Genomic DNA, 25,265 nt, shown 5'->3' with positions numbered 1-25,265 from the left:
GCTCTTCTGGGATCTGTTGCAAAGCTGTTTTTGTTACATTTATTTTGTTACTTGTTTTTGTTACTTTTTTTGAGTGGAGTACACATAAGTGGGTCAAATCCCAAAATGCCTAAAAACATCTACAGTGAAAGGGTTCCCGCCCCTCCCGCCCCCATCTTTGTACACCTGGTTCTTAACCCTTCCTCCCATGGGTATCCCCAGTTCTTAGCTCCTCATGTCTCTCTCTAGAATGTTTTCATGTGTATACAAGCAGATATGAATGCAAGTCCTGATTGCCTTTGTTATTTTTACACGAAAGTTACCATGATAGTATATTATCTTGCACTATGTTTATTGTTCCCTAAAAAAAAACTTGAAGAGCTCTTTATACCAGTCCATGGGAACCTGCCTGATTCTTTTTCACGTGTGTACAGAATTCTGCTGGATGAAGCCACCAGAATTTCAGTAACATCTTCAGATTAGCATGTGGGTATGTGCAGTCACACACAAGGCCTCAGAGTATGTAATTTCACACACACACAAGGAGATCCCTGGGACAGCTTCCTCAAACTGGGTTACTAAGTGGGAACACATTTGTAATTTCCTTAAGTGTTGCTGAATTACCTTCCATAGAGGCTGACCCAATGTGTATTCCTACCAATATTCTAGAAGCTTGTCTATTTCTTGACCCTTTCCAACAGAATATGGATTTTTTTCCCATCTGAGAGTTAAAAATGGTATCTTGTTTCATTTTAATATGCATGTACCTCTTACAATAAGCAAGAACATCTATTATATATTTAAAAACCATTTGTATTTCCTTTATTATCAAATGTGCATTTGCTTTGCATATTTTTCTTTCAAAATGTTGGGCATTTTTCTTATCACTTCTAAGACCTCTTTACATACATAGTAGAGAGATTAGCTTTCTATGAATATGACTTGTTAATATTTTTTCCAAGTCAGTTGTTTTGCTCTTTGTTATAATAATTTTGCTGCCCTTCTCGCTTTTTTTTTTTTTTTTTTTTTTACATACTCAAAATTATACATCTTTTCTTTCTTGGTTTCTGCATTTTGAGTCATTAGAAGGCACTCCAAGTTCGCAGAAGTCTCCCACATATAAAACATTTATGGTTTTGTTTTTCCTGGTTATGTCTTTGATCTATTTGGAGTTTGGCCTGGTATAAGGTGTGAGGTATGGATCTGAGTTAGTATTTTTAAACTGGGTCCATATTTCACGAGATGATTGGTCAAGTGGCATACATGGTTTATGCCCTCTCTCCTGCTCCTCCAGGACAGACTGTCATACAATCGCACCACTGGATTTGCTTGTTTTTCTGTTTATGATTATTGGAATAAAACCAGTTTTCCTATCTAAAAGTCCCAGCTAAAGTAAACCTAGTAAAGCTTTGTCTCTCCTAGCCAAAGAGGAGGGAGACCAGCCACAGATCATGATAAAGGACAGGATTCCCATAGATTTCAGGAAGAAGGCCCAGTGGAGGGGGCAGAAAGAGCGTTTTCCCCCTTGAGCAGTCTCCCAAAAGGGTGTGCTTTTGACAACTGGTCAGTAGCATGTTCACAAGCTGTGTGTCAGGCTGGTGGTATAGGGCAAACTCCAGCCAAGGAGACGTCTAGACAAGATAGCAAAAGGAAGAATCTTTCTCATGAGCTGTTCCCCACTAACCAAGGAGCAGCCCCTCTGCCCCACCTGGAGTTTCATTCTGCTTTGTCCCCAGGGGTGTTGAGTAAGGTGGTTAGCTTTTCTTCTCGCTTCTCTGCATCATAATAGGAGAATTCCAGTAACTATAACCCTGAGTCATGGTGCCAACTGATCAGGGCACAGGGTTGCCAGGTGATACATGGCACCCAGGTAGACATGAATTTCAGATAAACAGTGAATGCACTTTTAGCTTAAGTATATCCCAAATATTGTTTTGGGACATGCTTTATACTAAAAAAAATTATGTGTCATGTTTCTGAAATTCAGATTCACTGGGCATCCTGTATTTTTATTTGCTAAATTTGGCAACCTGAGTAGAATGTAAAGAGTTGGGAGAGGAAAGAATGTGACCATTTCAGACCTGTGTCACTCATGGACTAACTTTGCTGCATGGAAAAGGGAGATAGAAGTGTAAATAAGTCCCAAACCTCCAGAGGACGAGATGAGTCTATCTCCCCATCTCTCCCCTGCTCCAAAGAGTCCAGCTCTGTGCATCAGAGGAATATTTGCCTGCAAGGCACGTTAGTTACATGGATCATGACTTGCCAAGAATGTGCAGAGGAAGGACGGCTGATCATGTTGAAGGCCACTGAAAACATGAGATGGCAGCCACTGCCCAGAAGGAAGCCAGGCTGCGCTTTTTGTTTGTGTTTTGCAGATTGATCAAAAGCAGTTCAACAAAATCTTAGAGCTGATCGAGAGTGGGAAGAAGGAAGGAGCCAAGCTGGAATGTGGGGGCTCAGCCATGGAAGACAAGGGGCTCTTCATCAAACCCACTGTCTTCTCAGAAGTCACAGACAACATGCGGATTGCCAAAGAGGAGGTGCAAGGGGGTTGTGGCAAGACTACGGCCTGCAGGGCCTTTCAAACAGAAGTCCTTCCCTAGGGCCCAGGGATCCCAGAAATCCTTGTGATCTGAGCGTTTTTTTGTTTTTGTTGTTGTTGTTGTTGTTGTTTCTGTGTGGTCTTTCCCCTCTCCTTTGGGGTCCCTAGGGAAGCCGTTTTTGTCCCTGCTTCTGGTGAACTCCAAACATGATACAGCAAGTACCTTGTTTGTTCTAGCTAGTTTTCACTCATGGCTCACCCTCTCTGGGGAGCAGCAAGCCCTCTCTGATCTAACACACCGGGTCCCTGAGTCAGTCATGCAACTGCAGGTGGAGAACTGTTGCCACCTGTGGGTTTTGCCAGGGATCAATTCAAGAACCTGTGGATTCAGGGCCCAAAGCCACCTTCAGGGCCTCCCAGACTAAACTTCAAGTGTTCACTCAAGGAACATGTCACAGCTGGAATTCTTATTGACATTTTCCACCACGGATGTCTTGGAAATGAGGGAAATTAAGGAGACTCCCCCACTCCCATAAGAGTGTAAATCTTTGTCTTTCAACCCCGCTTACACTAGATGGGAACTGGTTCCCCCACAGCATTTGTAAGAGGAGAGCTGGATCCCGGGAGGTTAGACCCTGGACATGGTCTTTTGGGGCACATAAAAGGATGAGTCCCTGCCAAGGGCTTTCCGGGGCAGGTATTTTAGAGGTGTCTTCCTCGAGATTGTTATGTGCGGTGATGGCATAAAGCTCAGCTCCTTAAACATCCCTGTGACGAGAGGTCCTGGGGAACCCGGAAGGTATTTTGGCAGGCCAGGCACCATCCTGCCAGCTTATAATTACGTCTAATATTGAATCAATTACAAGCTCCCTTCAAAATCACCTTTAAATGTTCAAGCCTTAGTTCTTCCATTTCCTTTTCTCTGCTATATCACAAACTGTGGTGAATATTATGCCATTTCTTTCTCTGGTAATTATTATGGAAATGTTCTAGGGTATCTTCATTGGTTGGAAACACAGCTCCAAGAGGTAGGAGCACAGTCTTACAAAGTGCCTGCAAATATCCTTCAAGACAACTCTCAAAAAAGTTACCTAAAGGTTTTGTCTTCTGTGCATCTATGGGTTACTCCAAGACTCTCTGGCTGGGTTTCTCAGAAACCCTGATGACAACAAGACATCTTAAACACAACATACATTTTTTGTTATTATTTTTTATTTTTGTTTCATTTTAATCCTTCCCTTCAGTCTTCAACGGTAATGCAGCTAAAGAAATGTTTGGACGTTCTTTCTTCTCTAATCATCATTTTTCATGCATGTGTATGCTCTGGGTATATGAAAAACATGTAAAGAGAAGGAAATGCTTGCTCACAGCATGCATTTCCATTCAGTCATGCCTCTCATTGCCATTCTTGCAATTAATCATAGATTTTTGGACCAGTGCAACCAATACTGAAGTTCAAAAGTATCGAAGAAGTGATAAAAAGAGCCAATAGCACTGACTATGGACTCACAGCAGCCGTGTTCACAAAAAACCTTGACAAAGCTCTGAAGTTGGCTTCTGCCTTAGAGTCTGGAACGGTCTGGTAAGTTGACTGTGTGTGTATTTCAGCTCTCCTGAGTTGCTTCTTGCTAAGTTCCTTATTTTTCTATTAACTGAGAGTTTCTCATTGTTTACATTGTATATTATGTACCAAGCACTATCTCAGTGCTTCCTTCCATCCTCATGACCACCTTCTGAGGTAGGTGCCATTATGTCTCCATTTCATAGATGAGAAAATTGAGGCACAGAGAGATGAAGTGACTTGCCCAGAGTCACACAGCTAGCAGATGGCCGACAGGGCTCCAGTGCCTGTGCCTGTGACCCCTGTGCTGTACTGCCCCTCCAACTTTGTTTTCAATTCTGATTCTAAGAGCAGTTCATGCCCATCTGCAAAATAGGGATACTAGTCCCTGCCTCATCAGTAATTCTGCAGATGATGTTTTGTGATCCCCGTTTTAAAGATTAATGAATTGAGGCTCAGAGAAGTTGAGCAATAAGCCTGGAATCATATAACCAGGAAGCAGGAGAACTTTAAGGTCAGATCTGTCTCATTTCAAAGCTAATTCTTATTCCTCTACACCCTTATTTTTCTTTCTTTCTTTCTTTTTAATTAGATGGAATCTCGCTCTGTCCCCCAGGCAGGAGTGCAGTGGCACACTCTCAGCTCACTGCAACCTCCACCTCCCAGGTTCAAGCAATTTTCCTGCCTCAGCCTCCTGAGTAGCTGGGACTACAGGCACACGCCACCATGCCCAACTAATTTTTGTATTTTTAGTAGAGATGGGGTTTCACCATGTTGGTCAGGCTGGTCTTGAACTCCTGACCTCAGGTGATCCCTCCATCTCAGCCTCCCAAAGTGCTGGGATTACAGGCATAAGTCTTCATGCCTGATCCTCTCTTCTTTTTTCTCCCCTTATCATTTCATTCCTATCCCAATGAAACACACTCTGTACTTGAGGATTTCCAAATGTTGCTGATGGGAAGAATGAGAAGACAAAAGTTGAGAGCACCCTGTGTTTTCATCATGGAAGCTTTGGCAAAATACTGTTTATTAGTCAATGCCCTGCATTGGGGGCTCAGTGGCTGCAGTGCCAGGAGCCAGGGGGTCTTCTCCAGATGACTCTGAACTTTCTTCCATTATTTTCTAGGATCAACTGCTACAACGCCCTCTACGCACAGGCTCCGTTTGGTGGCTTTAAAATGTCAGGAAATGGCAGAGAACTGTAAGTGTGTCCATCATTCTGAGCCTGCCATGGGCTGAATACAAGATCCACTAGATTTGCAGGCAGTGATTCAGGCTCCAATCTGCTGACCACCCCCCTCCACCACCATCCTGCTTTGTCTGAGCCAGCTGTGTCACTCTAGGGCTAGTGGGGACCCATCTCTTCCTCTCTCCCACCCACCACCCCCACCCTTCCCACTCACTTCCCCAGCCTGCCCCTCTCCAGGCCTCAGCTTTTGTGTCTGCCCAGCACCCATCATGCTGGGGACGTTCAGTGGATACTTGACAGAAGCTCCCTGATTGGGGACACAGGCAGAACTGAAAAAGTGTACTTTTTACCAGATGTGGGGTGTCATTATTCACACAACTCCCCACTCACAGCAGTGAAGACACGTAAGGCTGACCCAGGTAAGGCTCCTACCTGTTGGGTCCTTTTTTCTGAGCCTAGCAGGGGCCCTTCCCAGCAGGCATATGACAACACCTCCTGCTGGGCTTCTGCAGCCCTCTCAGTACATGCAAGCCCACTGCAAATCCCTCCACATGTGTGTGCAAACCCACTGCAAACCCCTCCACATGTGTTTACAAACCCACTGCAAACCCCTCCACTGCATGTGCAAACCCACTGCAAACCCCTCCACTGCGTGTGCAAACCCACTGCAAACCCCTCCACTGCGTGTGCAAGCCCACTGCAAATCCCTCCACATGTATGTGCAAACCCACTGCAAACCCCTCCACATGTGTTTACAAACCCACTGCAAACCCCTCCACTGCATGTGCAAACCCACTGCAAACCCCTCCACTGTGTGTGCAAACCCACTGCAAACCCCTCCACTGCGTGTGCAAACCCACTGCAAACCCCTCCACTGCGTGTGCAAACCCACTGCAAACCCCTCCACTGCGTGTGCAAACCCACTGCAAACCCCTCCACTGCGTGTGCAAACCACTGCAAACCCCTCCACTGCGTGTGCAAACCCACTGCAAACCCCTCCACTGCGTGTGCAAACCCACTGCAAACCCCTCCACTGCGTGTGCAAACCCACTGCAAACCCCTCCACTGCGTGTGTAAACCCACTGCAAACCCCTCCACTGCGTGTGTAAACCCACTGCAAACCCCTCCACTGCGTGTGTAAACCCACTGCAAACCCTTCCACTGTGTGTATAAACCCACTGCAAACCCCTCCACTGCGTGTGCAAACCCACTGCAAACCTCTCTGCTGTGTGTGCAAACTGATCCACACTTCCTTTTTTGTCCTGCCTGCTGGGAAAATGAGTTCCCTAGGTTTAGATTAATGGGTGGAACTTCTTGTGTCTGGCCCAGGCCCAGAGCATCCAGGGAGTGGAGATGTATGGTTTCCAGCCGGACACTATCTTCTCTCCCCAGCTCAGGATTTTATTAGCCTGTGTGGACAAACATTTTGTAGGATCAGTGTTCCCAAGGAACCATCTGTGACAACACCCCAGGTTCCTGGGACATCTCTAGGGATCCAAACTCTTCCTTTTATTTCACCAGTGTGTCCTATTTATATACAAATGTACTCCCTTGTACTTGTTTGCACTTCTTCCAGTGGGAACAGACTCTAACGCTTCCCCTCACCTTGGGCCTTGGTTGGGGCCTTTTTGTGGCTTTCTTTTGAGATTCTTAAAGATGCTATGAAGGGATGGGCCTGGCTTCCATCCCTGAACAGATGCTCTTGACCAGTCTATGTGGAATTGGGGTCCTGTCCCCCTCCCACCTCAGTCCTGCTTTGTAGTCCATCCCTGACTCTCGGCAAATACCCCAAGGCGTCTGCACGTGTGAGTGAAGCCTGCCCATTAGCCTCCCCCTTATCCCTATGGCTGGCTTCCTCTTCAGGGGACATCAGTAATTCTTGGCCATGAAACCCCTTTGCAGAAATTGCATTTCCTCCCTCTAGTGGCCTATTTGTATTTGAGTTCTGTGAGCCCCTGCTTCATCACTTCTTACACCTGCCCCTCCAGGGACAGGCAGCCGGGGCTGGGGTCACCAGTGTCCCCTCTTGGGCCCTCCAACAGCAACAGTACTGGCAACAGCTGGGATTTGCTGAGCACAGACTCTGCTGCAGGCTCTGTTGAGCTCTCTGTGCCTGTTCATACCGTCCTCACACCCATCCATGAGATGGGTCCAGCTGCTTTCAGAAGAGAAAATGGCACAGGAAGCTGGTAAGTGACAGTCAGAAATGAATGCTGGCAGCTTAGTCCTTGGACCCACCGCAGTGCAGGACCTTGCTCAACAGGGGTCACCCTTGTCCACCACCTGTTTGTGAGGCCACCCAGGGCTTGCGTGGTCATTTATCCCCTTTCATCTGCTGCCTTCAACCAGCTGGGTCATTAGGGCTGGGGAACCTAGACCCCACACAGTCCTCCTCCCAGAGGCCAGACAGAGCCTCACCCCACAGCAAGAACTCCAGTCCCCAAAGCAAATGTCCCTGGGTATAGAAGCTGCAGGGCCCCCAATCCCTGGTGTGTATGGCTTTGCACTGGTGATTCGCCCTCATTGCAGCCTCCCCTCTTGCCACCCTGACAGTGCTTTTGGCTCCTTAACACCCCCTCGCCTGGCACAGAGCAGGGCTCGGGGAGGACTCACTGAACACAGCCCATGTATCCTCCTGCCAGTTAGCCACCATCGGGACTTTTTTGAATGTCTGTTTTTTAGACCCTTGGCCTATATTTTCTCAAGGCTTTTGATAAAATATTTAAAAATAATTCACAAGGAGCCTAGAAACTGCCTGGAAAACCAATTTCTGTTTTCAGTTGTCTCTAATTAATGTCTTCATGTTGCAAGAAGTTCCCCTTTTTTAATGCTGGAGCGTCGTGCGGGGGATTCCATGGTTTTCCCCGTCCCCGGCCACCTGGACTGGGCTGGCTTCTGGCCGCCCACCCACGGGTCCCTCCGGGAGCTGTTTCTGTGCGGGTCTCAGGATGGAGCCTGAAATTCCTCTTCCTCCTGGGCGCCTTTCTTCTTAATAAAAATGATACAGTAACCAAAAAATCTACACAATAGAGATATGGAAAGTCAAGGCTTCCCTCCCTGACCTTCAATCCAATTTGTTAGAGGTAAACGTTGTTCCATCATTCATTTGCTCATTCTTTCTTTTATTCGCTTGGCAAATATTTCTTGAGTATCTTTGATTCACCAGGCAGGATGCTAGGCTCTGAGCATATTGCAGTGAACAGCACAGCCACCAGTCCCTGTGCCTCCTGACATTCTGGTGAGGTTTAATAGGAGTAAGGCTGGGCTCACGGATAGCTTTGAACTCCAAAGTGGATGAGACTGGCTGAGAATCCATGTAGGAGATGTTCCACTGGGTTGAATAAGAGCAGCAAGAATTTGAACCAGGACAGCAACTTCAGAAATAGAAAAAATGAGAGGAGCTATGTATTTATTCTTAAAGGAATGCTTTAACACTAATGCATGTGTCAGTTATGTGTTAATTCAATCTGATTTTATCACTTTGTTTTCTTTTCTTTACTAACTTGAGAAATCATTATTGGCTTTGAATTTTTACAATGCGACATTGTATTCTCACTTTTTAAAGTGTATTGTGCATTTTATTTGCATACAATGGATTTATATATGTGTGTTCTTTTCTGTTTTCAAATGAAATGGGAGCAAGCTACATTTTGTTATTGAGACTGGGTTTTGGATATCCTTCCATTCTTTTTATTGATGATCTCCTATGAGGAACTTTTGTGTATTTTCAAGGGGTTTTGCTATTACAAACCGTGCTAATGTACTTCCTTGTGTATACATCTTTATGCACTTGTGGGAGATTGTTTTCAGAATAAATTCCTAAAATTGAGTAATCTGCCACATGAAAAATGGGTTTACCACTGTTTTGGTTACATTTCTTTAATCATGATGGTGTTGAGCACCATTTTCACACTTATTGGTAATTCGTATTTCTTTTTCTGCAAACTATTCCTGTCCTTTGTTGATTTTTCCATTTGGTTATTTGTGTTTTTCTTGTTGGTTTGCAAGAGCTCTTTGTATATTAAGGAAAATCACACTCTGATCTTCACACAGTGTTGTAAATTTTTTTTTTCTAGTTTGTCATTTGGGAGTTTTGATGGAGTCTCTGCTCTACAAAAGTAGAATTTAGCGTTCTGTTTATGGCTTTTGTATTTTGTGTTATATTTAGAAAAGATTATAAAATAATTCACTTATTTTCATCGGTTCTGCAACTATTTGTTTTAGAAAATGACCTAAAAATCTCAATGGCACCTAACATTCATTTTCTGCCTAACACATAGTAGGTGCTCTATGTGATTATCTGTAATTGTTATAATTACAAGGAGGTGATGGTATTCCCATCTGATAGTTGATGAAGTTGAGGCTCAGGGAAGGCAAAGAACTTACCTAAGCAACATAGTTCTAAGCCAGTGGTTCTCCAACTTGAGTATGCATCAGAATCACTTGGAGAACTTGTTAAAATACAGATGTCTGGGCCCCATCACAGAGTTTCTGATTCAGTACGTTTATTAGTTTTTTATTGCTCCTACAAGAAATTACCATAACATCAGTGGCTTAAATAACATAAATCTATTATCTTATAGTTCTGTAGGATAAAAATCTGACACAGGTCTCCCTGAGCTAAAATCAAGGGCTGCATTCCTTTTTGGAGGTTCTCAGGAAAGAATCTGCTTCCTTGCCTTTTCCATCCCCTAGAGGCTGCTCACATTCCTAGGCTGGTGGCCCCATCCTCCATCTTCAAAGCCAGCACTGCTGCATCTCTGAACCTGTTTCTATAATCTCATTTTGCTCTGCCTCTTCTTCTGCCAGTTTTAGGGACCCTTGTGATTACACTGGGTCTATGCCTGGATGATCCAGGATAGTCTCCCTCTTTTAAAGTCAATTGATTAGTAACTTGAATTCCATCTGCAACATTAATTCTTTACCACGTGGCCTAACGTATTCACAGGCTTGGGGGATCCGATTGTGGATACCTTTGGGGAAATCCTTATTCTGCCTACCATAGTAGAGCTGGGGGAGGCCTGAGAATCTGCATTTCTAGCAAGTTCAGAGATGAGGCTGATGCTGCTGGTCTGGGGACCACACTTTGAGAACCATTGGTCTAAGGGAGGAGATGGGATTCTGTCACAAGTCATTTCAACTCCAGAGACTCCAGTGACCACCTCTAGCTTCATCTCTTCCTAAACAAGCACACATTTTTCTTCACCTGACAGCAGATCAAGCATTTAGAGGGATTTAAATCTCTCCAAAGCTGCCTCTTGGGTCTTGGAAGGGAAGCTACCCTGAAGACAGACCATGGTTCCAGGGAAGGATCACCTGAGCCCTGCAACATTTAAAGAAAGGAACTACATCAAGGATGTGAACCCAAAGGCTGTGGACTCCCCGTGTCCAGTCTGTGCTAATGTCTGCTTCCCTCATGCCCCCTAGGCTGGCCTCACTGTCTGACAACTGGTCCCCAGCTGTGCACTCTGAGGCCAACTTCAGGCCCTTAGTGTTCTTCCCTCTGGTCCTCTGGCCACATCCCCAGCCAATGGCTTTGGGCCTCTGCCTCTTCTGTCTCCTCTTCAAGCAGCTCCCAATTGCCATCTAAAAGTTATAAACCCAGTGTAATTTCTGCTCTTCCCTTGTTCACACTCACCCCTCCGTCCACCAGGCCCTCTCTTTTTGCTCTCTATTGCCATCCCAGGGAATTCACCTCTTTATTTTTTTTTAAATCCCCTTTATTCTCCAAAGGTAAACCATTAGTCCTGGCTATTTCAAAAGCATCACACACAAGAAAACCTTGATATTTACATTTAAGTCACATATGCAGCTATTGGCACTTACTAGTGGTGTTATAGTCCTGGCTATTATTCCATGAAGTCGTCACATTTTGACCTTTTGCATAAGCCTCCAATGGCCTGATGGAATGATGAAGCATGAGAACAGTTTCTACACAAAGGCTAAGGAACGTGCCCATTTTGAATTTTCCTCTTTTCTGTGATCACAGAGGTGAATATGCTTTGGCCGAATACACAGAAGTGAAAACTGTCACCATCAAACTTGGCGACAAGAATCCCTGAAGGAAAGGCGGGGCTCCTTCTTCAAACATCGGACAGGGGAATGTGGCAGATGAAACGTGCTGGAGAAAAAAATGACATGTCTGACCTTCCCCGTACACATTCTTCTGGAGGCTTTACATCTACTGGAGTTGAATGATTGCTGTTTTCCTCTCACTCTCCTGTTAATTCACCAAACTGGGGATGCCCATATGTTGTCTGTGAAATCGCAGTCCTGCCTCGGGAGGGAGCTGTTGGCCATTTCTGTTTTTCACTTTAGTCCAGATCCCGGAGACAGTGAGATACTCAGGGCGTTGTTAACAGGGAGTGATATTTGAAGTATCCAGCCATTGCTTAAAATGCTTTGCCGAATCTGACTCCAATAAGAATGTGGGAAAACCCCCCTGCGTGTTCTGCAAGCAGGGCTCTTGCACCTGTGGTCTCCTCAGGGTGGACCTGCTCGTAGAGCAAGCCACGCCTCTTTCCGAGGTAAAGGTGGGACCAATCCATGGGAAAGGACTCACAGTACGTTTTGGTTTTTTTGTTTGTTTGTTTGTTTGTTTAAAAAAAAAAAAAAAAAAAAAGGATTTCATGGTGAGAAACTTTTGGGAAGTGCATACCGTGGAAGGATATCAGGGTCTTTGTGGATTGCATATTGACATTGACCGTGAGATTCAGCTTCAAACCAATACTGCCTTTGGAATAGGACAGAATCAATAGCCCAGAGAGCTTAGTCAAAAATGATATCATAGTCTACCTTAACCAAGGCACTTTCTTAAGCAGAAAATATTGTTGATATTACCTTTGCTGCTAAAGATCCAATATTCTAACACCACAACAGCATAGCAAATCCTAGGATAATTAACCCCCTCATTTGACAAATCAGAGCCGTAATTCGCTTTAACAAATTATGCATTTCTATCATGTTCACTAATGGCTTACGATAAGTCTATATAGTCTTCTTTTTCTCCAGTTCTGTTACCCATTTTAGATTAGTAAAACATACACAACTGGAAAGACTGCTGTTATAACACAGCCTTGTTATTTTTAAGTCCTATTTTGATGTTAATTTCTGATTAGTTAGTAAATAACACCTGGATTCTATGGAGGACCTGGGTCTTCATCCAAGTGGCCTGAGTATTTCACTGGCAGGTTGTGACTTTTTCTTTTCCTCTTTAGGTATCCAAATGATGATGTGCAATGTCATGTTTTAACTTGGGAAACTGAAAGTGTTCCCATGTAGCTTCAAATACAAAAACAAATGTATTATTCGGATACTTTTATGGTTACTAACTAGTACTTTCCTGATTGGGAAAGTGGTGCTTAAGTTTGCAAATTAAATTGGAGAGGGCAATAACAAAATGAGGCCCCGTATCAGAACCAGTGTGTGTATAAGGAAAACCATGTATAAAATGGGCCTATCACCCTTGTCAGAGATATAAATTACCACATTTACCTTCCCTTCATCAGCTAACACTTATCACTCACACTACCAATAACTTGTTAAATCAGGATTTGACTTCATACACTGAATTTTCAGTATTTTATCTCAAGTAGCTATAGACACTAACCTTGATAGTGGTACGTTAGAGGGTTCCTATTCTCTCATTGTACAATAATGTCTTTAATATGAAATGCTACATTATTTATAATTGGTATAGTTAATGTATCTTTTTATAGTTGTAAGTACACAGAGGTGGTATATTTAAACCTTCTGTAATATACTGTATTTAGAAATGGAAATATATATAGTGTTAGGTTTCACTTCTTTTAAGGTTTACCCCTGTGGTGTGATTTAAAAATCTATAGGCCTGGGAAGTCTGATCCTAACTGCAGATCGTGTTCCACAATGCAAAAATGATAAAATAAAGTTGGATATTTGGGAAACATTATGCTTTTTCATTTAAAGACCAAACTCATTTGAATTCTATGGCAGGCCTTTCTCTTTCTGAGACCTGTACAAAATGGCTGATATTAAAGCAGGATCAATAATGTAAGCATAAAATTACATTTACTCTGTCAATTGGGCCCAGTGCTTTGCCTGACTCTGAAACCCATTTCTGTGGGCTCGGGTTGACCAAGCAAGGAGCTGGGCCTCAGAGGTTCCACATCATATCTGGCTGAGTTTCAGCTGTCATCTAAGCTGCCTGAGTCTCCGTTTATCATAAAGTGGTAATGATGTCAGTGCGGGAAATGGTGGGGAGGACGGCATGAGGATTGACAGACAGCATTGTGCCCCTGACTGTGAGCACAAGTGTCTGTTTTTGTCACCTTTTCCTCTGAGGATCTAGAGACAGGATCAATTTGGGTTTCACTGACCTCAAGTTTCTAAAGCTTCTAACCAAGAAGCCTCAATCACCACGTTGGGAGCTGACACTGACACTGGATCAAGATCATTGGTGGTACTGGGGTATGTTCTTGAAGCTCAACCTGTGCATTTGATGTAGAAAGCCCAGATCACTTTGATGTGGGTGGCAAAGCACCACCTCTTTAACAAAAAACTTAAGGGAGGCTGGGATCAGATCTCTCGTAAGATACACACTTATGTTAAGAGAATTTAGACACATTATTTAGAGACATCCCATTTCTCAATCCAAATGCGAGCAGAAAACTATAGGAGAAGGATATTTTCCCTCATTTGGTGTCCCGGAATGTGACTCCCTGAAGGGAGCCATTCTGGGGACAATTGGAGGGTGTAGTGTGCGTGTGCACACATGCATTTGTGTGCCTGGTGTGCGTGTGGGGGTTGGCACACTCTAGAAGTGGACCCTTTGGGATGGCCTAGCTTCTTCTGCTGGTGGATGAAGATTTGCTCCTTGCTCCTAGGCATGAGCTTGAAGGGGGTTCATGAAGGGCGTTTAGGAAGTTGTTCAGGGAAGACTGTCAGAGGAAACTGCGAACTGGGCTGAAGAAAAACAACCAGAAAACACAGAAGGAGCTCTCAGCCACTGTGCCTTCAAAAAGAGAGAAAAGTCAGTTCAGGGAGGTGGCTTCCAGCTGACCTCACCCACCTCAGGAGGGGTCATTCCAACCTAGGGTGCTGAGAATCCGGGTGGGATTACCAACAAAAGCTAGAGAACCGTGGGTCAGCGAGCCTTAGGAAGAAGTGGAAAGGAATCTTATCTGCAATAGCCTTCCTATGAGAAGTTGTGGCTAACACATGCCTAATGGCTAGAATTAAATGCTGGGAATATAACGGGCTCAACACAGATCATCCGCGTGTCAAATGTTCCTGCTGTTTTCTACATTGGGGACATTTCCTAGCCTATTCCCAAGCTCATTTAGAAGGGAAACGGAGGTGCCCCGCCTTACTGGGCGGCGTCCCCTCCGGCGGCTGCCCGGGCCCTGGGCCTGCGCTCCCTCGCGGTGGCGCCAGGTGGCGGGGCTGCGCGCCCTGGAGGAGCTGCGCCTCAGTCGCGGGGCTCTCTCAGCACTGAGGACACCACGCCCTGCAAACTGTTGGGAACTTATCTGTAGCAATCACACTGCTGGCTCCTGTAAACTGGTGTGAGGCCCTCAGGGGTGAGAACAGGATTGCAGAACTGCGCTTACCCTTTTGGAAACTCGTCCAGTGGCAGGAGCAGCCTCCCAGGAGCAGAGCAGACCTGCTCGGTGGTCCCCTCGCCAACCAGGGACCCAAGAAGCCGCTCAAGGAAACACGGTCCCGCGGTGTCCGGGAGGTCCTGTAAGAGCCCTGTAGCTGCCCGGGTTCTGTGAAATGTCAGTGAGGGTGGGGGAGATCTGCGCGAAATCCTGGGAACATGCGAGTCATAACACTTCAGGAGAGGAGCCTAGGGTGCTGGTCCTGCAGGGCGTGGAACCCTCTGCTTTTCCTGAGCAGGCCTTTTCCCTGGATCGACACGTGGAGCTCAGTGTGAGGCCCTCCTGCAGAGTGGACGCGGATCTTTATGGTCTGCGTTTCTATATTAGCCTCAGCAGCCTGATGACACCTTTATGAAAGGTTGAAACACGATAAATTACCAATATTCCATGTTTTATGTATTCCCCCCAAAGCCGACAATTAAACATGATTCACCAAACAGCAAATTCTTTGCATACATCCATTATTGAATTATTAAATCCATGTGATGGAGGATGTGCAAACTGCAAATCGTTAACGCTTTAGAACTACATATTTCTGTATTGCCCTGGAAAGAACTGTACACAAATGAATATTCCCTGTCTTTTTAATTTTTACGGACGGAGTGTATGGGCCACATGCAAGTTAGGGGCTGATCTGCTGATTTTGCTGCCACTAGAGCAGAGGGATAGTGAAAGCGGGGCTGAGCGCAGCACCGACCAATCTCATCGCCGCGCTTGCCCCGCGTGGAGGGAGCCGAGTGCCCGAACCTGAGGGAGAGACCTGGTACTAGAATGGCCCGCGGACCCCGGCGTCTCCCGGGTCACGGGGGTTGAGCGCGATCGCCCGTGTTTTACGGCTAGGGAAACTGAGGCGGCCACCGAGGGGACGCCTCGAAACCATTCCGGCGAGAGCTGGCGGCGGCCTTGCTCTGCGAGCTCTTCGCGCCACTCGCCCTCCCCGCCCGCCCGCCGGCCTCAGGATTGAGGAAGTGCGTCTGGGCCCGGCCCCGGCGCGCGGCCCGAGGCGCGGGGGGCAGACGGCTGTGGGACCGCCAGGCCCCGGCCCGCCAGTGTCCGCCCAGCCCCGCGTCCCGGAGCGTCCGTACCCGGGCCCCGCCGCCGCCGCAGGTAAGTGCTGTTCCTCTCCGCGCCCCCCAGGGACCTGGTTGCCTCCTGCGGCCGGCCCGGGAATCCGGAGCCCGCGCCCGCGTCCGCGGGGAGCCCTGGCCTCTGCCTGCCGCGGGCCTGCGCTCCAGGCGGCCGCATGGTCGGACATGGGTGGCCGTTGCGCAGGGGCCGCAGCCCGAGGGGCGCGGAGGGCGTGTGGGGTGACCCCCAGTCTCACGTCCCGGCTGCCTCCCGCCACGCCCGTAGCCCAGCCAACCTGTGGTAGGGGGGTGTGCGGGCCCGAGCGGGGAACCCCGAAACCCCGTATGGGACAGGGTCGGGAACGCTGGGAAGCAGAGGCAAGAAACACAAGCAGGCAAATACACCAGGGCGTCCATATATTTCCTCTCCCTTTGGAGAAAACCCCGTCCTTTAACGGGGAGCGGGCGGAGAGTGAGCGCGCGGTTGTGCCTGTGCCAGGGTGTTGACAAGAGACAGCCCAGGAGTCTCTCACTGCTCCAGGGCTTCCTGGTGTTGCCGGGTGGCCCAGCGAGGCTTCACCCTCCTCAATGTCTGGGTTATGCTTCTTGCCCAGGTGTCTCTGGCTGGTACAGATACAACTGCTATGTCTGCCATGGTCTCTGCAACCTACGCAGGACCTTCCCGGCAGGCAGGGGCGCAGGCGAGGAAGCCTAGTAAGGCCGGGGTCAGCCGGGAGCCGATGGTGGAGAATATAAAGACCCCTGTGGCCATTTCAACCTACCCCTTCACAGTTTGAGGCCACGAAATTTTTCTCCCACAAACACATCCCCTGCAACAGGTAGAGAAACAGGGGCATATAGCTTTTAGCAAACCTCTCACCATGTACACTAATTTTAGAGTTTGCCACTCACTCGCAGGGTATCAAAATGCCCAGACATTAAAGGGACAGCTAGAACATGCACAATTTTGGAAAATGTTAAGTTAAATGTCTTTTATGATTTGATTTTCTTCATCTGTGCCTATGTCCTGAAAGAGAAAATAGTATAACAAACTAACCTCACACCTAATTTGTTCCTAAAGGAGGTTTTGCTGTCAGCCAAACCTTTCCTTCTCCCAAATGTCAATGTCTCAGGGAGTGACCTCACAATCAACTCAGATGCTCAGATCAAAAACATTCAGTCTGTGGATCTACGTCTAAAATGTGTCCTGGTCTGTCCCCTTTTTTCTTATGTCCCCCACCCCTTGTCCCGGGTACCAGCATCTCTTTACTGTAGGATTACAGTTCCCCCTCCCTCCATTCTCTATATAGCAGCGTGTGTGTGTGTGTGTGTGTGTGTGTGTGTGTGTGTGTGTTTAAATGGGTAAATAGGACTATATCAGTCCTCTGTATGGAATCCTTCAGTAGCTTCTCCTTGCCATTGGCATGCGATCCAGGAGACCTCCTTCTCCTTACACCCCCAGCTGATCCAGCCTCTGCTATCTCAGACCACCAGGCCATTGCCCCCAGCCACCCTGACTGAGCTCACTGTCCAGCACTGGGCCCCTGCACTGCTGCCTCCCGACTCTTCACATAGCCTCAGAAAGCCTTCCCTGGTCACCCTCTTAAAACCCACACTCTCTCTCACATCCCTCACTCTGCAGCCTCCCCGCAGTCCCCACTCTGTACTCCTTTATCTGTTTAATTTCTCCTTAATTACCTTGTGGTCTCCACTGGAGCTCCTGAGGTCAGAGGCTGGTCTGTCTTGCTTACTGCCGTGCCCTCATTCCCATAACTGTACGGGGAGCCACCCTCTGCATGGTGGTAGAGTGACTGGACAGAGAATGGACAACCCTAACTAACCTGTGGTTTCAGACTCATGGAGCATTTCTCTCCTCCAGCCTTTTTGTGCTCATCTGGGATTGAGAACAACATATTTCTCTGGCCTGCAGCTCCAAGGTATTTTGATGTCCACAAATCCATTAAACACATTTTGTAGGCAAGCCAATGTTAGTAAGGGATGCAAATAGCACTCAAGAGATTTCTAGACTCATGGGCTAACCATTTTGACCAGGATTTTCATTCAAAAAGGAGCTGGGTGATATGAATGAGCATGTCTAGCATGCTTTGCTTACAAGGGTCTTCTAACTCTTCAATATCGACAGTCCTTCCCAAGCCTCCTAAAATACCTGGGTTTCTCTGCTGTCAGAAACTTTATAGCAATTACTTAGCTGTCTGCTCCCCCACAAGCTTCACAAACTCACGAAGTTCCATCTTCATAGAAAGAACTCAGTAAGACATTTGTAGAATGAATGACAGGTTCCTCTCTTTTCTTTTCTCTAGAGTCTTGCTCTATCACCCAGGCTGGAGTGCAGTGGCACAATATTGGCTCACTGCAACTTTCACCTCCCTGAGTTCAAATGATTCTCATGCCTCAGCCTCCCATATAGCTGGGATTACAGGTGCCCACCACCACACCCAGCTAATTTTTGTATTTTCAGTAGAGATGGGTTTTCACTATGTTGGCCAGGCTGATCTCGAACTCCTGACCTCAAGTGATCCACCTGCCTCAGCCTCCCAAAGTACTGGGATTACAAATGTGAGCCACCACACCCGGCTATTTTCTTTTCCATTAAATATTTAGGTTTGTTCATTTATGCAGGTATAAATAGTTGGCAAAAGGAAATTGATGAGGTTTTGAAAAATCATTTAAACCATCATTACTGCAGAAAACCTGTTGATGCCCTCTTTAGGGTGTATAATGAAAACATGTAATTTGTAACCATCATTTGTTGGCACTGATCTGAACCCAAAAGAAGCAGGAGGAAGTAAAGATCCATTTGAATGCAAAGATTGAGCAAAATTTGAATTACTTCATCTTAAATCTTCTACCTTAGAATATAAGCCAAAATACTAATTAGAATTTTAAAACTGCTCCAGGGGCAAAATCTTCCACTGGTAAAGTGATTTTCAAAAGGAAACTGAAAATAAAAAGGGGAACAAAATGTGCTGGGTGAGGGTTAGCCTGAAATAATTTTAAGATTTTTTTTTTAAACTTAAAAACATTGTATGGTAAGACACTTCTGTTTTCAGGAAGAATGTCTAGCATTTGGATTTTTGAAATGCTGTTGGTTATGTGTGGTACTGTTTTGGAGAGGTGTCTGAAAGCAGATGGCAACTGTGCTTCTCAGTTTCTGGATGTGAATGTGTGATTTGGAACCTTTATTTTAAAACAGATTCTGTCTTGCTGGCTCTTCCTCTCTCTGTCACAAATTGATTTTCCAAATCAGGTTTTGCTATTTATAAGGCTTTAATCATCCCCTAAATTTTGCCCAGATTGATTGTTTTTCCTTTCCTCCTTCGACTTTTTAGGCTTCCCAACTTCAAACACGGGTGTTTCCCACACATGGTTTCTCTCGACCATCCCTCTTTGGCTCAGAAACATGTGCAGCATACACAAGGCTGCTGGAGCCTGACTTTTCTAGCTCCGCCTTCCCCTGCCTTGAAGAGTCCAGTCCACCTGGGCCAGGTGCCTGATTTCTAGGCTTTTAGGTGAGAAATTCCCACAACCTTGTCCTGTATCTTACTTTGTGCTCCTACTGCTCACAGCACCTTCTAGAACCTACCCACTGGTGAGGCTGGCATCTGTCCTCCAGCATTGATATTCTGATCTTATTCATTAGGGGAAGGTGAGAGACCCACTGGTCTCCAACTCTGTACACTGATGCTGCAGGTATACCACCCCAGCCCTGTCGTACAGAGAGGCAGCAGAAACTTTACTTTAGTTGAATTCACACAGTAACCCCACCAGCAGGCCAGGGCATAAGGGTAGATGTCTATTTTTAACAGGTGAAAAACTGAGACACACATAAATTTCAGCTGGGGGGTTCACTGCTAACATGTGACAGAGGCAATTCACACCTTTGACATCCACACTGTGCTTTTGCCTTTACAGATTGTCTTAGGCATTATTTTTACATAACCTTGATTTAAAAATATATTTTTGGCTGCACTATCACTCCCCGTTTCAGAGTTGTCTATGTGAGAGAACACAGACAAGGGGTGCTAATTACCTCATACTTCATTACATATAGGATACGCTACAAGAATATTGATAGGCACACAGGCATTTCTTATGGTAGTACCTCGTGTCAGGCCTGAGCTGGACGTGGGTCTTACCCTCCCTCTGGTCCTTCAATCACGGTACCAGGATGGGCACCCATGCCCATGGGGGGTACTCCAAGGTCAGTGGGGGCCCAGCATAGAAGAGCAGCACCTGGTCTCAGCAGTTTATCATAGTCAGAGATTAGTCAGAGATTAGTCTAACCCCGCTTTGGAACTTTTGGGGCCAGATAATTCTTTGTTGCAAATAACAGTCCTGTGCATTGTAGGATGTTTAGCAGCATCCTTGACCTCTACCCATTAGATGCCTGTAGCACCCTCCCCCAACCAAGTTGTGACAACCAAAAATGTCTCCAGACATTGCCAAATATGCCCTGGGAAAGGGGCAGAATTTTTGAGGCTCATTTCTGCTAACCTCTGTCATTTAGCTTCCTGCTAAAGCTCACACTAACTTGACTTCATAACCAGTAATAACTCCCTGTCTTTGGGACTGTTGCCTGACTGCCCCTTTGGGATGACATACTCACCTCTGGCTTCCAGAAGAACTGGCCCTGGGCAAAAAGAGAGCCTTGTATTGTGACCAACCTTAACTATATCTGCCCTACCCCCATTGGAGTGTGCTTCTGAGGGCAAGAGCCTCCTTTAACCATCTTGGCACCACTGAGCCTCACACAGAGCCTGGCTGCCTTGCAAGTGACCGGGGGTGTGTGTTGACTGAACGATGATTGAGTCAGTTACTAGTATGTGTTTTGCAATTGTCTGGGGTTTCATTGAGACTCTTTTCAAGTAGACAAGACCTGAGCCCAGCATCAAGATGGGATGCGGGAGCTCTGCCTTCCCACTGACCACACCTGATGGGTTTGGCTGGATAGATGGACTACAAAAAGGAATATTGCAGAGGGAAAGCTCAATGAACCCATGCAGATATTTGCAGGGGAGGGGGACAGGAATTATAAAGGCTTTCTGATTTTATTGTTTTTCACCCAACAGAACAAGAAAGCTTTCTGCTCATCCATGGCTATGAGTTCATGCCTTAATGCACCCCACGGCCAGTGACAGTGGCAGTGACAACAGCGGGACCTGCCTTTGAAGATTGGCTGCTGCAAGGGTTGATGGCTGGCATGTCGCAAAGACCACCCAGCATGTACTGGTGTGTGGGGCCGGAGGAGTCAGCTGTGTGTCCAGAACGCGCCATGGAGACGCTTAACGGTAAGGACAGGGCCATGCTTATGCCTCCCTGGGTGTGACCTGCCATGCTCATCCTGCACGGTGTCTAGGCTATGTAAGAACAAGGGGTTCTCAACCAATGGAAATCAGACGTCCATATTTGGTGCTCTTTCATCATAAAATGTATCTTGGGATTCCTAAATTCTAAAAATTGAGGAACCGTGTACAAAATTGATTGCAGACTCACAGATCTTAACAATTGGGACATCACTTCATGTTGGGTTAAAGAACTTTTAAGAATAAAGATTTAGTTTTGTTTTTTCATTATAAAAAGGATACATATTTATTAAGGAAAAATTGAAAAATTGATTTAAAAAAAGGAAGAAGGAAAAAGAATCATCCAGAATCCCGCTATCTGAAACATAAGCACAATGAGCATCTTGACATGTTCTTTCCTAGTCTGCTTCTCTGTGTTTAAGGGACTTTGTTTTGACTTTATTGCACTTATAAGGTGCATGTAATGTTGTATCTTGCTTTTTTCTCTTAACCTTCTATCAGTGACATTTACCGAGGGCACCACCTAGCTCATATGATCAAGTGAAGCATCATTTCATTTATTTTATTTTTTTTTTACAATTTAATAATTTGATCAAAAAATGATTCATAAATTGGGCAGCACTCAGAACCAAAAGAAACATCATCTTCTGCGGGAGTGCTATGTGCAGTTATTGTCCTAATCCTTATTCTCCTGTGGGACATTTGGGTTGCTTCTAGTTATTCACTCCCACCCAAAGCATTTCCTTCCCATTTCTTAATACTTGGTTTCAAGGTTATTTCTGTAATGTAGGTTTACAGAAGTTGAATTATTGGTCTTGAACATCTTTAAGCTCTCGGCACATACTGCCAGATTTTCCACTACAGTTGTACCACTTTTAAGACCAATAGGATATCATTGTTAATAAATATTTGTTAATCCCTTAGTATGTACCAGGCACTACAAAGTTCAGAACTTTACAAAATAATGCCATAAAATCCTCATGACAACCTGGAACATGGTACTTTTATTTCCGTTTTATAGCTGAGGAACATGAGGGTAAGAGAAGCCTGGAAACTTCAAGGTCTACAACTCAGAAATCACAGAATTGCCGCCTGAACCCTGTCTTAATGCTGTAACACTCATTCTTAAATGCTAGGCCATACTATGGCAGGTGAAAGTGTCAACATGTTGAGTCTGAGAGGCCCACATTTGTACCCTTAACCGTGTTAAGTAACGATCGGCCACTGTACCTGGCTTGGCAGACACTTTGTTCAGTTGTTTGAGTGTTTTCACTCCATCTGAAATGTCCAGCAGCTGACCAGGGTGATGTTTCTGGAAGATGTCTTTTCACATCCATCACATTATGAAATGGGAGACGAATTTGCTTCTTGACATTGTCCAGCAATAAATCTTTCCAGAGTGCTCAACTTGTATCTTTGTAAATTTTCTTTTTCTTTGTTTTAGACATATGTCTTTTTTCAGTTGTGTGGTAGAAAGGCCTTGCTCTGTTAGTGTGAGATCGAGGTGACATGGGTGATAGAACACTGTCCCCGATTTGGGGGTAGCACCTCCACATTTCCAGTGCACATGAGGCTCCCTTATCCTCCTGCTGCTCCTCTTGGCAGCCCTGAGGGATGAGGGTGGGGACAGGGACCCTGGGTCTGTTTGGGGCCTGTTGGGTGGGTGACTGTGTCATCTGAAAAAGCCCCACAGGAGGCGCTGCTCCCTCCCCCTCCTGGTCAACAGTTGGTGATCTAAAGGAGTGCTTCTCAACCATGGCCCACAGAGTCACTGGGTAGTGACTCAAACCGGCAGGGCTATGGCACCACCTGGACCCACCAGAGCAGCATCTTGGGGCAGGGGGGCAATGAGTGAGCAAGCATGGGTAATTTTTTCTTTTTCTTTTTTTTTTTTTTAAAGATAGTGTCTTGCTCTGTCACTCAGGCTGAAGTGCAGTGGCATGACCTCGGCTCACTGCAACTTCCACCTCCCAGGTTCAAGCGATTCTCCTGCCGCAGCCTCCTGAGTAGCTGGTACTACAGGCGTGCAACACCACGCCCAGCTAATTTTTGTACTTTTAGTAGAGACAAAGTTTCACCATGTTGGCCAGGCTGGTCTAGAATTCCTGACCTCAAGTGATCCACCCACCTCGGCCTCCCAAAGGGGTGGGATTACAAGAGTGAACCATGGCGCCTGGCCAGCATGGGTGATTTTTAAAAGTTCCCTAGTGATTCTAATGTGTAGCTAAAGTGGAGAATCAGCCCATCTAAATGGTTTGAGTCCCGTAGAGCAGCACTTCTCAAATTATCATGTGCACATGTCCCCTGGGGATCCTGGTGAAATGCAGAATCTCATTCAGGAGGCCTGAGGCACAGAGAGCCTGCGTTTCTAAGTCCCCAGGGATCCCCCACTGATTCTTACAAGTCCCAGGGACCAGGGCACAATGGGCTTTGGACAAACCCGTCCCCACCTCCAAGCTTGTGGCAGGACAGATAACTAGAAAATGTTAAGGTGCTCTGAGAGACCAAAGTGTGGCACCACCCAGCCCCCCGTGATTCTCCCTAAAGGCCTGCATCTGAGCTTGGCACATGTCCTCTCCTGACTGCTCTGATGGAAAACAGCAGGCACAGAAAAGTCTTTTCTGCCCCAGGCCTCTTTCCCCAGTGGGATCTCAGGAATCCCTGCCATTCCTGTTCTGTGTAACCCAAGAGACACACACAAGGGCCAAGGACCCTGATGGGACCGCAGCAGCCTTCACTGTGTACTATTCAAAGAGCTTGAAGTAGAGACAGGACAGGGAAGTGACACCCTGGGACCCCCTGCGAATGAGGGAGGTGTTTGTGCAGTGACCTAACACAGAAAAGCAAGAGTTGAAGAGGAGAGGAAAATAGCCTGACATGCCCCAGAAAGTTCTGTCCCCTATTTAGCATTAAGAAAATTCTATTACATATTAATGGATTACAATAATAACCAAATCCTCATAAGGAATCTTGTGAGAAGCTACTAATTTATACCCATACTCAGAGTTTTAAGGTCCCACAGGTGGTACCAGCAGAACTGAGCCTGTGAGCCCCAGCCCTGGAGCTCACTAACAGAATTTATTAATTCCAAGGATTAAAGCCTACAGTGCCCCCTCTGTAAAGCCCAATTTTAATGCATTGCATGTTGGACTTCATTTTCACAGAATATATTAATAAATATGTACACTAAGGCCACAGCCAAGGAGCAGGTAATGCTCAAAGGGTGGTGTGTGGTCACGTGTGTGTGCTGGGATTGCAGTCACTGTGCTTTGCTCATCTCTGCTGTTTATGTTTCCTACGATATCTACACATTGCTTTTTGTTTTGTTTTGCCTTCTTTTGCGTCCAGAACAATAATATTGCAAGCTATTTTAAAATTATTGTTTATTTAAGTACTGATGATTCGTGATTAGAATCTAAGCGGTGAACCTCCTGTGCTTACATCCAAAGTTAGATCTGCTTCCACTGGCCTCTTTGCTTTGATGTCTTTCTGGAATAAATGTGGAATACTTGACTTACTATGACTGCAGCTGATCCCCCTGCAGGAATCACCCTCTGAGCCTGTCCCCAGAGCCTAAGCTGGATTTGTCCCATCCCACCTTCTCCCAGACTTCCTGGGATGATAGGGAGTCCTGTTTCCCCTCTCCTACCCCCCAAATCCACCAGCCTCACTCAGGGCAGACTGTTCAGGCCTAATTTCCAGCTCCGGCTAAGAAAAGTTGGCTGCCAGAAGGAAAATTAATGATACTCAAAATTATGTAGGTTCAGTTTTCTCATGCTTTAAAAATCTTTGTTAGATAACGTGTTTGAAAACAATAATGTTCTTAGTATACTTCCGAGTACACTTTAGAAAAAGACCCACACTTTAAAAAACAGTGTATACTTTTGGATGTTGGGGTAATGGTATTTTAAATTTTTCATTTGTGTACTAGGCTTGCCTTTTCACACCCCCTACCTGTT

The 25,265-nt window shown here is 46.0% G+C and overlaps 2 protein-coding genes across 9 annotated transcripts in view; both read left to right on the top strand.

The window, feature by feature from the left end:
- LOC105499248 (aldehyde dehydrogenase 1 family member A3) overlaps nucleotides 1-13,199 on the top strand; it is a 36,376-nt gene extending 23,177 nt beyond the window's left edge. For both annotated transcript variants that reach the window (XM_011771761.2, XM_011771760.3), the window contains 4 exons: nucleotides 2,358-2,522; nucleotides 3,949-4,106; nucleotides 5,212-5,286; nucleotides 11,264-13,199. In XM_011771761.2, the coding sequence (XP_011770063.2) occupies nucleotides 2,358-2,522; nucleotides 3,949-4,106; nucleotides 5,212-5,286; nucleotides 11,264-11,336 (471 nt within the window). In that variant the 3' untranslated portion in view covers nucleotides 11,337-13,199. The remainder of the gene's footprint in view (nucleotides 1-2,357; nucleotides 2,523-3,948; nucleotides 4,107-5,211; nucleotides 5,287-11,263) is intronic.
- Nucleotides 13,200-14,802: 1,603 nt separating this feature from the next.
- LOC105499251 (leucine rich repeat kinase 1) overlaps nucleotides 14,803-25,265 on the top strand; it is a 154,786-nt gene continuing 144,323 nt past the window's right edge. Inside the window, exons 1-4 of one of the 7 annotated variants that reach the window (XM_011771762.3) lie at nucleotides 15,950-16,022; nucleotides 17,862-17,919; nucleotides 19,333-19,512; nucleotides 21,073-21,291. In XM_011771762.3, coding sequence (XP_011770064.2) covers nucleotides 21,195-21,291 — 97 coding nt within the window. In that variant the 5' untranslated portion in view covers nucleotides 15,950-16,022; nucleotides 17,862-17,919; nucleotides 19,333-19,512; nucleotides 21,073-21,194. Of the gene's footprint in view, nucleotides 14,998-15,892; nucleotides 16,023-17,861; nucleotides 17,920-19,332; nucleotides 19,513-21,072; nucleotides 21,292-25,265 lie in introns of those variants that run through there. The other 6 variants (XM_071100553.1, XM_011771765.3, XM_011771764.3 and 3 more) reach the window with 6 other exon arrangements.

This window comes from Macaca nemestrina, chromosome 7 (assembly GCF_043159975.1).
Source record: "Macaca nemestrina isolate mMacNem1 chromosome 7, mMacNem.hap1, whole genome shotgun sequence".
Lineage (NCBI taxonomy): Eukaryota > Metazoa > Chordata > Mammalia > Primates > Cercopithecidae > Macaca > Macaca nemestrina.
Note: the sequence above shows the minus strand (reverse complement) of the source record. Positions and strands in the feature narration are given on the sequence as shown.